Below are 14,914 nucleotides of genomic sequence, written 5' to 3'. Positions count from 1 at the left end.
GAGAGGACATTAAACTCAGTCACATTCAGAAACTCTCCCATAAGTTTTTCTATTAAGTGTTTATTGTGCGAGCCACTAGTTGATATTTTATGAACCTGATCTATCACTCTGACAGGTTGATTGCACACCTCTCTTTCCTCGCACACTTCCATTAAACAACTCCATCCACTGTTCTGAATCTTTCATAATAGTTTCACAAGGGCAGACTCTCTTTGTTTCTCTGCCTTTTTAACAGTCAGATACCCGGTGAAGTGTAAAGGCATGATAATCCTGTGTTTCAGATAGGGTTGTGAGTCATGCCTCTTCCCTTAGCGGGACCTCAGCTCCCCTGTTTATGTTGCTCCTTCATAGCTCAGTCTGGTTTGGATAAGTTGTCAATGTCATGAACAAACTCAAGAAGGCGTGTGATTGGAAAGGAATCTGTGGAGGGACACATGTGAGGATGACATGTTGTGCAACATATCCTGTGATGAGCTACTGTAAAGTGTATGTCTGTGTGTGCAGAGAGGCCGAATGTGAGATTATACACAGCTAGTTGTTAAAAGTAAATCTGTAGGGCATTTGTTACCTTTTGAATGTGTCCTGTGTTAAACAGACAGGTGGTGTTACCCTTACTCTTGAAGAAAACATGTCTTTCTGTCCAATACCAAACTCACAGCCATGTTATTGCTCTTGGCATCAGTCCTTTGCTATGATTTCCGTACCCAAACCTCACACACCAAAGTTCATTTTTTATGTTTTAGAGGACCTGCTTCTTTCTTTTTCTGTCTGTATGTCACCTGTTTGTTTTTGTTTCTTTAAGGCGACCACATGCTTCAGCATCATTTCCAGTTTCTCCTGAAGAGGAATTTGGCACATCATTGTGATAAAAGGGATGAATGAGGTACAGAAGGGTTATATGTCAAATGTCAAACTCTCAAGTGGAAATTACCCGGGTCTCTTTGCTAATTATATCCTTAAAAGTGTTTCCCATTTGTTAAATAGGTTTATTATCGTGGCCACTTTGTTCTTATCACATTGACCGGTGTACAAAAACCTTTATCACTGTTTATTTTTCAGGATTTCCTACAGTTTTTTCACTTGATCAAAGACAAAATATAACAAACAAATGCTAATGCTTGTTTGGCTATTTTTAAGAATGCATCAGGATTCCGGTGGCTTACCACCTCGGTTTTCTGAAGAAAAGCGTGTATGTGCTTCTTTCTGAAAAGCTTCTCTAAAAATTATACTAACAGCATAATAACATTAAATCTGGGTAAACAAGCTGTCAATATATTTTTTTCACACTTTCCTGATGGTTCAACACTGCAATATGTAAAATTGGCTTGTCAGCAATTACGACTGCTGGATCTCTCGCTCTCATTTGTACATCCTCCTTCCACCTTCATCTGTTCTGTATATAATCCTTCCTCGTGATCATGTCCACCATTATTAAGGATATCTTACAGTAGTTGGCTTGCTGAGAAAGAAAAAGAAAAACATGCAGGTGAGGGAAAAAAAGGATACAAATTATAGAAATCGGATCCACCTATTAGGAGCAGAAAGAAAATGCTAAATGCTTGAGATGGCAGAAGATCTTTAAGCCATGTGTTTTAAGCTGACAGTTTATGAAATATATACCAAGTGAAACATTCCCTTTTCACACTATCGTGGCTGTCTTATTAAATTTGAACAGATTAAGACTTGTTTTTCAATTTGTCTAAGACTTTCCTGACTACATAAATGCCATGCAGCTTACTCAGAACCTTTTATGATATTGTGTTTATTTCAGGGCCGCTCTGCTGCCCTCCTGAGAAGGTGCCACCTTGCCTTGTCCAAGGCCGACACCCTTGGCTCTGCCTCTTCCAGAGCTGCTCTCTCTGTAGATGCAGGTGATGGTGCGGCCGCTCAGCCTGAGGGCGATGGAGCGTTCCCCCTGTCTGACCTCTCAGACTTGTTTGAGAGCGAGGATGGCTCCCCGGCAACTCAGGACACCAGTCAGGAGCTGGTTCCGCCCGGCCAGCCTGCGGACAGCAGGCAGAACCTACGGATGAAGTTCCAGGGTGCTTTCAAGAAGGGCATTTCCAACCCCATGGACCTACTGGAATCTACCATATATGAATCAAATGTGGTTCCAGGGCCAAAGAAAGCACCCATGGACTCACTCTTTGACTATGGTACCTACAGGAACACCAGTAACCAGAAACGACGCAGGAAGAAGCTCCCAAGAGGGTGAGAAGTGGCCTCACTATCTCTAAACCGTACTCACTAATCAGTGTGAGATTAATTCATGTGTCTTTCAGGTTCTAACAATTGTGTGTTTCTTTAAACTTCTTTTAGTTCACTTTTTAGCAGTAGTGAACCTAGACTGGATGTTTTTTCCAGAGACAAAAGGGTTGGTTTGGAAAAATGTTGTCATAAAAATGAAAACCTTGTACAACTGCCAGTCTGTAGAGGTGTGCCACACGAGGAAGCATGTTCACACACACACACATACACACTGTGGGCCCTTTATTCAGCCCTTTCAAGGATCTAACAGAGAGCATGCTGTTGGTTCCTCTGCAGCCGTTGAGGTAATATTTAGGCTACTGCCCTTTCCTGGCTGCCCTACCTGTTCTACATTCACAGAGATCTATTTATCGACTGTGTGGGTGATCACTTCAATGAGGGTTTGTGCATCACCCATTAACTTCTACAGGGAGTGAATTACTTATTTTCTGTCAATGAAAAGTGAAAAGGCCACATCTTTTAGTGAATCGGTGATACTATGACTACATCATGTCATGTTTCTGTGTCTTCTTAGTAAAACTGAGATTTCCAGTGACAATGGTCCAAGTCCAGACCCACCAAAGGTGATGAAAATATTCAACCGCTCTCTTCTCTTTGACTGTGTGTCACGTGGTGACCCGGAGGCCCTCGAGGGCCTGTTGGAGTACCTGCAAAGTCACGAAAAGAGGTTAACTGATGAGGAATTCAAAGGTATGTTTAGAAATGGTAGAAGTCACATCTGTAAGGGAACTGCTATTTTCTTGTCTAAAGCAAGAGTCAGAAAATCCAGAGAACAAGAGGATATTTGTATAAGGGGGCCACTTTTGAGATAAGATAAGATATTCTTTTATTAGCCCTACAGTGGAGAAATGTACATTATTGCTGCAGCAAAGTGGATAGTAAAAATAGAAGAGCATCAATAGAAAGAATAAAGAATAATAAATAATAAGTACACAAACAATAAAACAAACAGTAGTAGTAAAAAAAAAAAAAAAGTAACATTCTGTAGTACAAGTATAGTAAAAGTATAGTAAAAGTAATGATAATATACCAGTTGAACAGAAGTAGTAGTATATCCAAATTACTAATATTGCATGTACATTGAAAGAGTCAAGTTTTTGAAATTGTCCAGGTTGGGGGTGTGTGAGGTTTACTGATGTAGTTAACATACAATCATTTCTCACTCATTCAAGGTTTCTATGAAATTTCTGAGTCTTAAGTCACTACTCTGCTTTTACCAAACTTTATCTTCTGACTCCTAAACCTTTGACCTTTTGCATTGCTTTGCTCATCTGTCTCTGTTGTTTTTGGCTCAAAGGATGTGAAAGGGAAAAGGTGGAGTGATATCACAGTCTTTGTCTCGCCGGGGGCAGGCCCAAGGAAAGCTTCCTGTGTGTTTCTGAGACGTTTTTTCAGGCTTATAACAGGGAGAAGAGAGAAATCACAGCAAACATTCAACTCTTGGAGAGACTGACAGACTTTTTAAGAACTGAGAGTCCATAAATAGTGAAAATGTGACTTGAATCCTGTTTTATATAGTTTATTCCTATGAACACTGAATTATGTGCATGCAGCACTTCCCAAAACTTTTTCTTTCTCACTCATTTTTCATATATCTAAAGTAATACAGCAGAAATTCATCAATGAATCATGAGTAATCCTCCGTAAATATTCCCTTTTTTATCTTATCTTTCTACCAGAGCTCTCCACCGGTAAGACGTGTCTGCCTAAAGCCCTGTTGAACCTTTATGGTGGTCAAAACGACACCATCCCGCTGCTGATGGACATAGCAGAGAAGACTGGAAACCTCAGAGAGTTTATCAATACTCCCTTCAGGGATGTCTACTACAGAGGTATGAAAATAACACAATAAATCTGACTTTCAGTAAGATATAGCTCATTTGAATTTAAAGGGTTTCTTTAAAGAAATCATGGCCACATTTGAATTTTAAATACCTTTTAATGCCAGATTGGGATCCATTCTTCTTCCACTGAGTTGAAGCTGGCAGATACATTTTGTTGAACGTGTTTGCCAGGTTGGTGGGAGAGGCTCTATTATTGGGAAAATTACATTATGTGTGTGTGCACAGTGACTGTTTACAGCTCTGTAAATGAGAGGATCCAGGCCTCATGTGTTTGGTTTTCACCCCTTACATTAAAACTTGTACACAGATATGGTTTGCAAAATTAAAAACAAAACAAAACATTATAACACAAAATGTGCCGTTTCCTTTAGTTTGTTCTGTTTTTCTATCTGAGTTGCTCATAGTTACTAAGTCTCTCCACTTTTCAGAAGTTCTCTGTAGCTTGAAAATAAGTTTGCTTATTGTGCTTATTTAAAAAAAATTAAAAAAAGTGAGGGTTTTATGTGACAACATAAAAATGTTTAAGTGCATCTGTGGGTTTTGACCTTATAGAAACAACCTGCACATAAATGTTAGCCTAACTCGTCAGGGCAGGTATTTATTACCCCCTCATTTAAGTTCTTATTGACAAAAGTTTGTCAGAGAAAAACAATCCTGCAGACTCTTCTCTCATGTGACTGTTTCCCTTTTGATTACAGTTTGACTGTTTACAGTATTTAACTCCAAACCCCTCAGTAAAGTAATCAGTTCTTGGCAAACAAAAGTGATTCTGCTGATATTTTTCAGCACAGAAAGAAGTTTTAAATAGTACTACTAGTAAAAAAGTCTCTATATTAATTGTTTTTCTTTGTTGTCAGGTCAGACGGCGCTCCATATTGCTATAGAGCGACGCTGTAAGCAGTATGTGGAGCTGCTGGTGGAGAAGGGAGCTGATGTTCACGCCCAAGCAAGAGGACGCTTCTTCCAGCCCAGGGATGAGGGGGGCTACTTCTACTTTGGTAATGACCTTTGTCAGCACATAAATCTAGTTTGGAAAGTTCATTGTGCTTTGGCATTTCTATTTTTAGTATACTTCAAACCCTAACCATATCGGTGATAAAACACAGCAGACGAGTAGGGTCTGGAAATCTGTATTTTCTGCCTCACAGAGCAATAATGATGTGGTGTGTCTGTGGCTTCTGTGACATCATTGGTCACTTTTTCAATTTCCCCACTGGCTCTGAGTTTCTGTTTTACTCATAAGTGGTTATCCAGGCTTTTATGCAACTGAATTGACATAAAAGTTTTGTGATGAATACTACAGCAGCTGCCAAGATAAGATAGTTAATAAATGTTATACTTTCCTGGCAGAAGAACATTGGTTGCCATGGTAAAATGAATTGACATTAGACCCCACCCTCTCTCTTTTTAGCGTGGCAGGTTTGGGCTGGGCAGAGGCAGTCAGGACACTGCTGCGGTCCAATGGTGAACTCCACCTAACACTCAAAAGTTTCTTGAAGTGTCGTACGAGAAACCGTCATTAACAGTGCTCCAAAAACACATAAAAAGACAGGCATTATGTCATACTTCGAAGAGGGACATCCAGTGAAAGGTGTCTGTGTTCTGCAGTGAAGTAAAGTAAACATCCTGTGCTCATGGGCAGGACTTCACAAACCTGGAAGACCAAGAGGGTAAATATATCAGAGTCCGTAAACTTAACTCAACATTGCCCTCTGCTGGTGTATGTTAAATCCCTGCCTCCTTCATCACTATTGAATACAGTATCCAGAGTTTTTTTTTTCATTTTATTTATAACAGTGTGTCATTTTAAACCTCTCCAAATATAATTGATTTTAATATAGCTCTCCAACACTGAAAGAAAGGTAGAAATGAAATGTTACGGACTAGTTTAGACTAATTTTTTACCCAACCCAATTTTAAGAATTGCCTATTTGATTACATTCATGCGTTATACTCCTCACTCATCACAGAAGAGATGATTTCTATTTGCACTTAGCACGGTTGTCATTCCCAAATCCCAGCGTGTCCGGGCACAGTGTGAGTAATTTGCTGCGGAGCTTTGCAGTGAGGTGAACAGGAACCTGGCAGGGCTGATGGCTAATGGGATTTAGACTCACGCTAACACTCTGCATGCACCCGTGCAAATCCATGAAGAGGAGCGTTTCTATGTGAGGTGACAAAGTAATCTGTCACCCATGGCAACGGCTCATTTTCAGCAGCTGCTTTTGGCACTCTGGCCCCATTGCGCCCCTCCCTCAAACAACTGCTAATTGTGCTGTTTTCATAGCGGGGATTTAAGTCAGATCTTTGATCCATGCTTAGTATGCTTTGCAAAAAACATACAGAAGCCAGCTACAGTTCTTAATTAACCCTCCTGTTGATTTGCTTATTTTTAATCTGAAATACAGTTTTCTTAATCTCCTGTGAATTCTGAATGAAGTGAGTGCTGCCTCTGTTTTCCCAGGTGAGCTGCCTCTCTCTCTGGCTGCATGCACGAACCAGCCTGACATAGTGCACTACCTGACTGAGAATCCACACAAGAAGGCCGACCTGCGGCGCCAGGATTCCCGCGGAAACACAGTGCTGCATGCCCTGGTGCACATCGCGGACAACACCAAGGACAACACCCGCTTCCTCACAAAGATGTATGACCTGCTGCTAATCAAGAGCGCCAAGCTATACCCAGACTGCAGCCTGGAGACAGTGTTCAATAATGATGGCATGTCACCTCTCATGATGGCGGCCAAGCTGGGCAAGATAGGGGTAGGGAAAATGATGAAAATAAGAAGAAATTTACATCAATACAATAAAAGAAGTATTCATAATTTCATTTCTACATACCATAATATTAATCAGCCTCTCTTTATTCTTCCAGGTTTTTCAGCACATTATTCGACGTGAGATCAAAGATGAGGAAGTACGTCATCTGTCACGCAAGTTTAAAGACTGGGCTTACGGACCGGTGTACTCCTCCCTCTATGACCTGTCTTCACTGGACACCTGTGGAGAGGAACCTTCTGTGCTGGAGATCCTTGTCTACAACAGTCGCAACGAGGTGAATAAGACACCATTGTTCAAATTTATGTATCATAGCAGCTATAAAAAGTTCAGCTGAAATGAAATGTTTCTTTCAAGATCAGGGTATAAAAACAGAAAACATCAAACAAAACATAAACATGCAAATAGTGTATGTGTGCATAAAAACCCCAAGTGGCGTAAGAGAGTTTTTTTACATTGTAACTGTGTCATGTTTCTCATCCTGGTGTCAGAACCGCCATGAGATGTTGGCAGTGGAGCCCATTAATGAGCTGTTGAGGGCCAAATGGCAGAAGTTCGGTGCTGTCACCTTTTACATCAGCGTGGTTTCCTACCTCATCACCATGATCATCTTCACCCTCGTGGCTTATTACCATCCAGAGGGAACGGTGGGTGTGAAACTACTGAAAATGTCCACAGTGTAGACAGATTGCATGGGAACTGATTAGTGATTCATGTGAAAGAGTTGGATGTGCCCATGTTGGACTGAACTGTCAAGACATCACATCAACATATTTCTTTAGCATAGTGGGTATTTGCCATCATTCTGCTTATTTGGCATATATATTATCAGAGTTATGTAGGCTAAATGTCCTGTAGATTAGATTGCTAAATACTATATGCACATTCTGTTTTCTGAATTTGCACCAATTTCTTTACCATTTTTCTTCTTATCTACCCGTATACTATGTTGAACATGACGTATATTGTGTATATATTGTGTTTTGCTGCTGAACTGATCCAAATGAACTGAATTAGGGTTGCAACTCATCTTCAATTACGATTAACCTGTCAATTATTTTCTTACTTCATCAAGCAAATGTCAGAAAATGATGAAAAATGCCCATCGCAATTTCCCAAGTAACCTCCTTATATGTATTTTTGTCAGAAGATACTCAATTTAAGATAATATAAAACACAGTAAAGCAGAAAATCCCTTATATCTGAGAAGCTGGAATCAGCAGTTGACATCTCTGCTTGAAAAATGCCTAAACAATTCATTTCTCATCTGGAGAAACCTGATTAATTGTCTGTTGTTTGAGGAATCGATTATAAACTAATAGTTTCAGCTGTAAATTAAACTGAACTGATTGTCATCCACAAATCTCTGCTTCCTTCTGTCCAGCCCCCATACCCCTACAAAACATCCACAGACTACCTGCGGATGTCTGGAGAGATCATCACATTAGCATCAGGAATCTTCTTCCTCCTCACCAATGTGAGTCAACAGGCTCTGGTGCCTCGCTGGTTGCTTGCTGCCGTCTCTCCCAGGCTCTTGCATCAAACTCCAATCTGTAATGACTGTGTTGTCACCTTTATGGAAATGTTTCTTCTGCACTTTGCAGATTAAGGACCTCTTCCTGAAGAAGTGCCCCGGGGTGAAGTCTTTATTTATTGATGGATCCTTTCAACTGCTGTAGTAAGTCTGCATCCTCTGTCCTCGCTCCCCCCTGCCTCACCTCTGCTGTAGCTCTCTGACTTTTACCCGAGGCAAATTTTGTATCCTCTTAATTGAGTGATCTAATTAATTCCCCAGCCTCCTCACTGGTATGTTAAATGGTTTACATCTTTAATTAAACCCATGATCTAAACATAGAGCAGAAAATGTTGAGCACCTCTCTGAACTTTGTTGATTTAAATTCAGAGCAACAAGGCTATAATGTGTAATTTCTCTTAAAATGCCAAATGCTGGCAATCACATCTTCCTGCCTTAGCATTGGAGCTGTTTCCTTGACAAACTTTTTATCTGTCCTTTCCAGCTTCATTTACTCTGTACTCATCATAGTCACAGCTGCTCTCTACCTGTCTGGCATTAAGGCCTATGTGGCTGTGATGGTGTTTGCACTTGTCCTCGGATGGATGAACACCCTTTACTTCACCAGAGGTCTGAAGCTCACTGGCACCTACAGCATCATGATACAGAAGGTGAAGAAAATTAACAGTAACACCTCAAATATCACCATCCGTGCATCTTAACGCTAATATTCTTGTTTTTGGTTCTCAGATTCTTTTCAAAGATCTTTTTAGATTTCTACTGGTGTATGTGCTCTTCATGATTGGATATGCATCAGGTAAGCGATTATGGTCATTTAAATGTACTGTTGTATGTCAACATTACTTGTAGGGATAATGCTGAGAGTTAGATTAACGAAGGGATACTCACTCACTTTAATGTCTGTCCTCTAAAAAAGAAACTGCAGACAGGAGACTGGTTTCTCTTTTTTCCCAATCTTGATGTTAATAAGCTAGGTGTAACAGGGTTGCCAGCTTTGGGTACCTGGCTGGAGTGAGATTTTGATGCCATGGGATTTAATCACATGTATGCGCACTGGAACTGGACTCAATTCACCATTATGGTTTAAAGAAGTATGCAGCTGCACACATGTGTCAGGAACCGGACCTTAGGTCAAAATCTAAACTGCACTGTTTTATTGAATTCATATGTAGCAAGAACACTGTATCTAGATGATCTATGTTGAGAAAAATTAAATGTTTTTTAAAATTTCTGCTATTTTAGCTAGTATTCTATAAATGGCGTTTGTCTGGGTTGTGAAGTTGTGTTGTAAAATAGGGTCGTAAAACAATTAAAGAGCATGCCAAAATAAGTTAAGTAGCTAAGCATAAATATAGTAATTCCTCCAGTTTCCAATCTTTATGCTAAGTTAAGCTAATGGTCTAACTATGAGAGGGCATGGTAAAATAAGCTAAGCTAACTGTCTAAGTGTGGAGTAATTCCTCCTGTTTCTAATGTTCATGCTAAGCTAAGCTAACTGCCTATTTGCTCCTTGGCTCTGTACAAAGGTAAAGAATTGCTTAAAACCATCTCTAAAGCCCACTAATAAACATATTAACAATTTGTACAAAAATTGATGTACTAGACTATTTCTTGGCTGGGCACAGTGACTATCTCTGAGCTAGGCTAGCTTTTTCCCCCGCTTCCACTGATCTGACCATCTCCGAGCCGTAACCTTGCATTCAACAGACAGATATGAGAGTAGTATTGATTGCTTTCTCAGTATAGAGTTACATACATAACCTGTGCCCCGGTTTTCACCCCACAGCCCTGGTGTCCCTGCTCACCGTGTGTCCTCTTCCGGACTCAGTGTGTGATGGGGACTGCCCCACCTACCCCAATTGCAGGGACCCAGACACCTTCAGTACTTTCTTGCTGGACCTCTTCAAGCTGACTATAGGGATGGGAGAGCTGGACATGATCCACAGCGCACAGTATCCTGCAGTTTTCCTTATCCTGTTAGTTACTTATATCATCCTCACCTTTGTGCTACTACTCAACATGTTGATCGCTTTGATGGGGGAGACGGTGGGACAGGTGTCGAAGGAGAGCAAGAAGATCTGGAAGCTTCAGGTGAGCTGGGATTGTTTAATAATTGTGGTGGGTAGTGTTTGTTCAATCTTAAATGTCAGCATTAAATATAATCTAATGGCTAAAAAGGCTGATGGGCTGTCTTGTTATCTCTTGTGGTATCTAGCCATGCAGATAGTTTTGGTTTAATTTGGCCAGGTCTTGGTAAATGTAATTTTAAACCCCAAGTCATGAAAACAAATTTCATTTGTGGTGTTTACAGTTTTGAAAAAAATAATTTGAATATTCAACCATCAAATCTCATTATGAAACTGTCAGTTTGTGTTTATCATAATTTGGGTGAACCAACCCTTTAAAGCTGCACTAGTCAATATTTTTACCTAAACCATTGCCTAAATTGCTATGTTAAAACTGGGGTGTAGGGCTTTTATATATAAATGAATCTCTTCTACATTCAAGTCCTTGCCAACTGAGTTTACACAATGCTGCCTATCACCGCCAGGTAAATCTCTCTGTATAACAGAGTTTTTAATCTGGTGTCTGTGGCGATATTCCTGCACTGGCACACAGATAGTGTTGCATTTAAGTCAACCAGCAATGATTGGATTGCCAGAATGGAAGGACGCTCATTGAGTATGCACACCAGAGACTTTCGAGAGAGACTTAAGCCAATGACACTCAAAAAATGTATGCTGTTTTACAGCAGCAGCAGCAGCAACAAAGATGCTCATGCATGCACTCATAGAACTGTATTTACATCCAGGTACCTACTATTCACTCTCACTGCCAGAAGGGGGAGACAAAAGTTCAGCACTACAGGTTTAAATGTGAAAGATGCCACTTGTAGTGACAAGCCCACAGAGAATTATCACCTGAATCTTCAGATTCCCTCAACTCTACAGAACCTTTTATCATCTTTCAGCTTATTGTTTTCACTTTCTGTCCCGAAATATAACTTTTTTTATTTACTCTCACTGCTCACAGTAGCATTGTTTAGCACCTAAAAAGGTTGTTTTTTTTCTGGAGTTGATGGAGACCAAACAGAACCGAAAGAAGAGCAAATGTTGGATTTGAATTAAGTAACCAGAAACATGATTCCAGAATTGATACTAGTGTTACTCTGCAGATTACTCTGTCTAATCGGTTAGAGACTACTCTAACCAAATTGACATAAAAATATGAATACGCCATAAATAATAATAATACATTTTAGCTTGTTATGGAGTTTTGTCCCCATGTATCCCCACCTAAAATATTAATGCTGCTTTAAATAAACATATTAAACATGTTTAAATTATATTTATTCAAGTGGGCAACAACCATCTTGGACATTGAGCGCTCTTTTCCAGTCTGCCTTCGCAAGTCTTTTCGAGCTGGGGAAATGGTGACTGTGGGGAAGAACAGTGATGGCACACCTGACCGACGCTGGTGCTTCAGGTATTTTGCATGACTCTAACCACTGCTACACAGTGAAGTCAAATGTCAATCCCAGTGGTGCCATGTTGTGTCACGGTTGACAAGGTGAACTTCCAGACACTAACTAAAAACCACACATGTATTTAGATCCTATCTATTTGTTCTTTGTCAGGCCAAAATAATGATTACCACATCCATACACTGTATGCCAGAAGACTGATGAGCTCTAATGTTGACAAGTGTGCCATTAAACCTGCCCAAGATGATGAACAAAGTGATTAAAAATTCAAGATGAAATGACAACTAAATTGGATGTAAATAATTCCCAAAAGTGGGAGCAGAAATAAATGTAAATTACATGAAAGGGAGTTTTTATTGCCAATTTATATACATAAGAAAAAACATTAAAACAAATGCAGAAATTCTCAACACCATATTTTTTTGCTAACATACCAACATTGTCATGTTATGTCAGGGTGGATGAGGTGAACTGGTGCCACTGGAATCAAAACCTGGCAATAATCAACGAAGATCCAGGCAAGAATGAGACCAGTCAAGTTAACGGGTTGCAGCAGAGCGTCAGAGCCTTGAGGAGAGGTGAGATTCTTGCTGTGCTCTTATGAATAAATGCATAAACAACCACAGTATATATTCATGTGGACAGCACTTACTCATTCATACAGATAAAAGAAAATCCATGTTCTTTTTATCCCCCTCCAGACCGCTGGTCCACAGTGGTCCCGCGGGTGGTGGAGTTAAGTAAGGGCCCGCGGCCTCGTGATCTTGTGTTAGAGATGGAGCCGTTGACGCCCAGGCACTGAGGCCTGCAGAGGACTAGCGCTGTCTTTCTTGCAAAGAGACAGCAGAGAGCCATCAGCATCAGGGAGATCACTCTGCTGGGGACAATTTGGCCAATAAGTGCACTAATTTGCACAGATCTCATGTGCCTTTTGTTCAGAGGAAGTGTAGTAAATATTACAGCTGGACAGATGGAAGACTGAGCACACAGAAAGACACTGGATGTACAATGTCTTAAAGAATGACCCATATGAAAAACACTAAATAGATTTGAAGATATTAATCCTGAGATTTTTTTAAATGGAAAAAGTAACATTAAGAAATAGATTAATTTGTTTTTTACTTGCATAAAAAATAACATTTACTGTAAAATTATACTATACCTCGGCTTTTCAGACGTCAGAAGCTCATCACTCAGGGATTTCAGAGTGTCACAACATTTCAGTGTTGCGAACCTCATTATCGTGTTAGAGAAAACTGAATCATGGCTATTCTCATAGTAAGCAGAAGCATAATTACTGTATTATTGCATTAGCAGTATAATCAAAGCTTTGATAAAAACAAATACCAATCTACAAATGTAATCACAATGGGAGGTATTTCTTCAAGAGGACAGCAATAAATATGTATAGACTTAGACCTCTGCTCATGTGTGCTTGCTTTATATTTAAGGGTTCCCTATATGATGTGTCCATAAAGCTTATAGTATACTATATATGCTGATTAAACATGTTTTTATTCAAGCTATGAAGGTAGAAACAGCAGGATATATCTGTTTTAGACAGTATATGTTCTGTATTTTATTAATGAAATAGTTGCAAAACTGCAAGCTCAGGCTGCACAGCTTTTCTTTGAACTGAAATAATGCACTATGCCAGTTTCTTATGTGTGTGTTATTGTATGAATACAAAGACATTGTTCTGAACAAGATGTGCATGATGAGCAGGTTATAGTTGTCAAGCAAATATGCAAATGCCAAACAATAGCCTCCCATGTTATGGTTTGTCTTTGAATTTCCAGAGTTATTGTTCCTTTGCAGCTGGGATATTTGCATAATCAACTCTGAGGCCTTGCCATTATGTACTTCCCCCTATTTGCTGCAGTGTTTTCATTGCAATTGGCTCCTTGCCCTATACAGAATATTGTGTATATGCATGTTTTTGTGTTGTTGTGCTACATGCCAGTTTGATTAAGAGCAGATAGGGCGTACAATTCATTTTCACAAATTAATTTCAGACGAAGGTCACAGGTCATTGTTCACTATGTTTACATTGCTTTTATGGAGACATGTCTTTGCAATTTTATATTGTTTGTACATTGCTGCACAGAACAATAAACACTGAATTTATTTTATAAAGGAGGCTGTATTCAGTCTTTCTGATCCTGTGCCTTTCTGAAGATGTTTTCCAGTAAATACTTTAATGATTGATTGAATGAGTTATTTCATTCTTGAGATACTTCATGTGCTACTAACGACCACCAGCCAGAAAGATTTTAATTTGACTAGATAACAGCTCTATGGAAAGAGATCAGTGATACATGTCATTAAAAAGGAGGAACTGTTTCATTTGGAAAACGGTTTTATTTTTTAGAGAATTTAAAAAAAAATCTGATAATATAATATCTGTTTCCATTTTTGTTTTTAGCAAATGTGTCCTCTCACTGCTCTGCGTTCAATTTAGTATTTTTATGTAAATGATCATTTGCAGTTCCTTCTGTGGCCTGCTGATGGCTGCAGAGGTCTAGATTCGTCTGCTTTATTGCATGTAGACGTCCCAGAAGAGAAAGACTAAAGCATTGGCTGTGCCTATTCCCACTGTTAGTGTAGGGCAGAAATATTTGTTGTAATTATAGCTGTAAATATGACATTATCAATGCTAACTGTTATTATTATAATAGGTTATAGTTTGTAGAATGGAGCACCCTTTTTTCCCTGTGGATCCCAGGTTGACCTCACTCTAACACCTGGCCAGTAATTATGGGCTTTTGCTTCCCTAATGAAACCACAAGCTGGCAAGAATTTATGAACTGCTTCATTGCCTTTCACCTTTCATCATTACACTTCACCTTTCTTCCTCTTCTTTAAAATGTTACAGTGGTGATTTTCAGTCACGATAACCAGGGCCTCACCCCTCACCACTCCTCCTCTCGTCTCTCACTGAGGCCAGCAGCGCTGAAGGACACAGGGAATCTCTCGTCACCTCACAGAAGAGGCTAATCCTCTTTG

At 39.7% G+C, this 14,914-nt stretch overlaps 1 protein-coding gene across 1 annotated transcript; it reads left to right on the top strand.

The window, feature by feature from the left end:
* Positions 1 to 675: 675 nt before the first annotated feature.
* On the top strand, positions 676 to 12,971 carry trpv4 (transient receptor potential cation channel, subfamily V, member 4). Its single transcript, XM_062417219.1, has 16 exons — positions 676 to 883; positions 1,772 to 2,211; positions 2,801 to 2,958; positions 3,948 to 4,100; positions 4,970 to 5,110; positions 6,577 to 6,875; positions 6,988 to 7,167; positions 7,382 to 7,537; positions 8,275 to 8,367; positions 8,495 to 8,568; positions 8,909 to 9,074; positions 9,154 to 9,220; positions 10,211 to 10,515; positions 11,783 to 11,910; positions 12,365 to 12,486; positions 12,610 to 12,971. Exons 1-16 carry the CDS (start codon positions 875 to 877, stop codon positions 12,708 to 12,710), a joined length of 2,592 nt encoding a protein of 863 aa, XP_062273203.1. The 5' UTR covers positions 676 to 874; the 3' UTR covers positions 12,711 to 12,971.
* Positions 12,972 to 14,914: the final 1,943 nt, after the last annotated feature.

Source organism: Scomber scombrus, chromosome 4 (genome assembly GCF_963691925.1).
Source record: "Scomber scombrus chromosome 4, fScoSco1.1, whole genome shotgun sequence".
NCBI classification, from domain to species: Eukaryota; Metazoa; Chordata; class Actinopteri; order Scombriformes; family Scombridae; genus Scomber; species Scomber scombrus.
The sequence above is the reverse complement of the archived record's forward strand: the minus strand, read 5'-3'. Positions and strand labels throughout refer to the sequence as shown.

Coding starts and splice junctions, on each gene's coding strand:
- trpv4 (XM_062417219.1), top strand. Junction 8,368..8,494: donor TCTTCTTCCTCCTCACCAAT/GTGAGTCAACAG, acceptor TGCACTTTGCAG/ATTAAGGACCTCTTCCTGAA. Junction 10,516..11,782: donor AGAAGATCTGGAAGCTTCAG/GTGAGCTGGGAT, acceptor TATTTATTCAAG/TGGGCAACAACCATCTTGGA.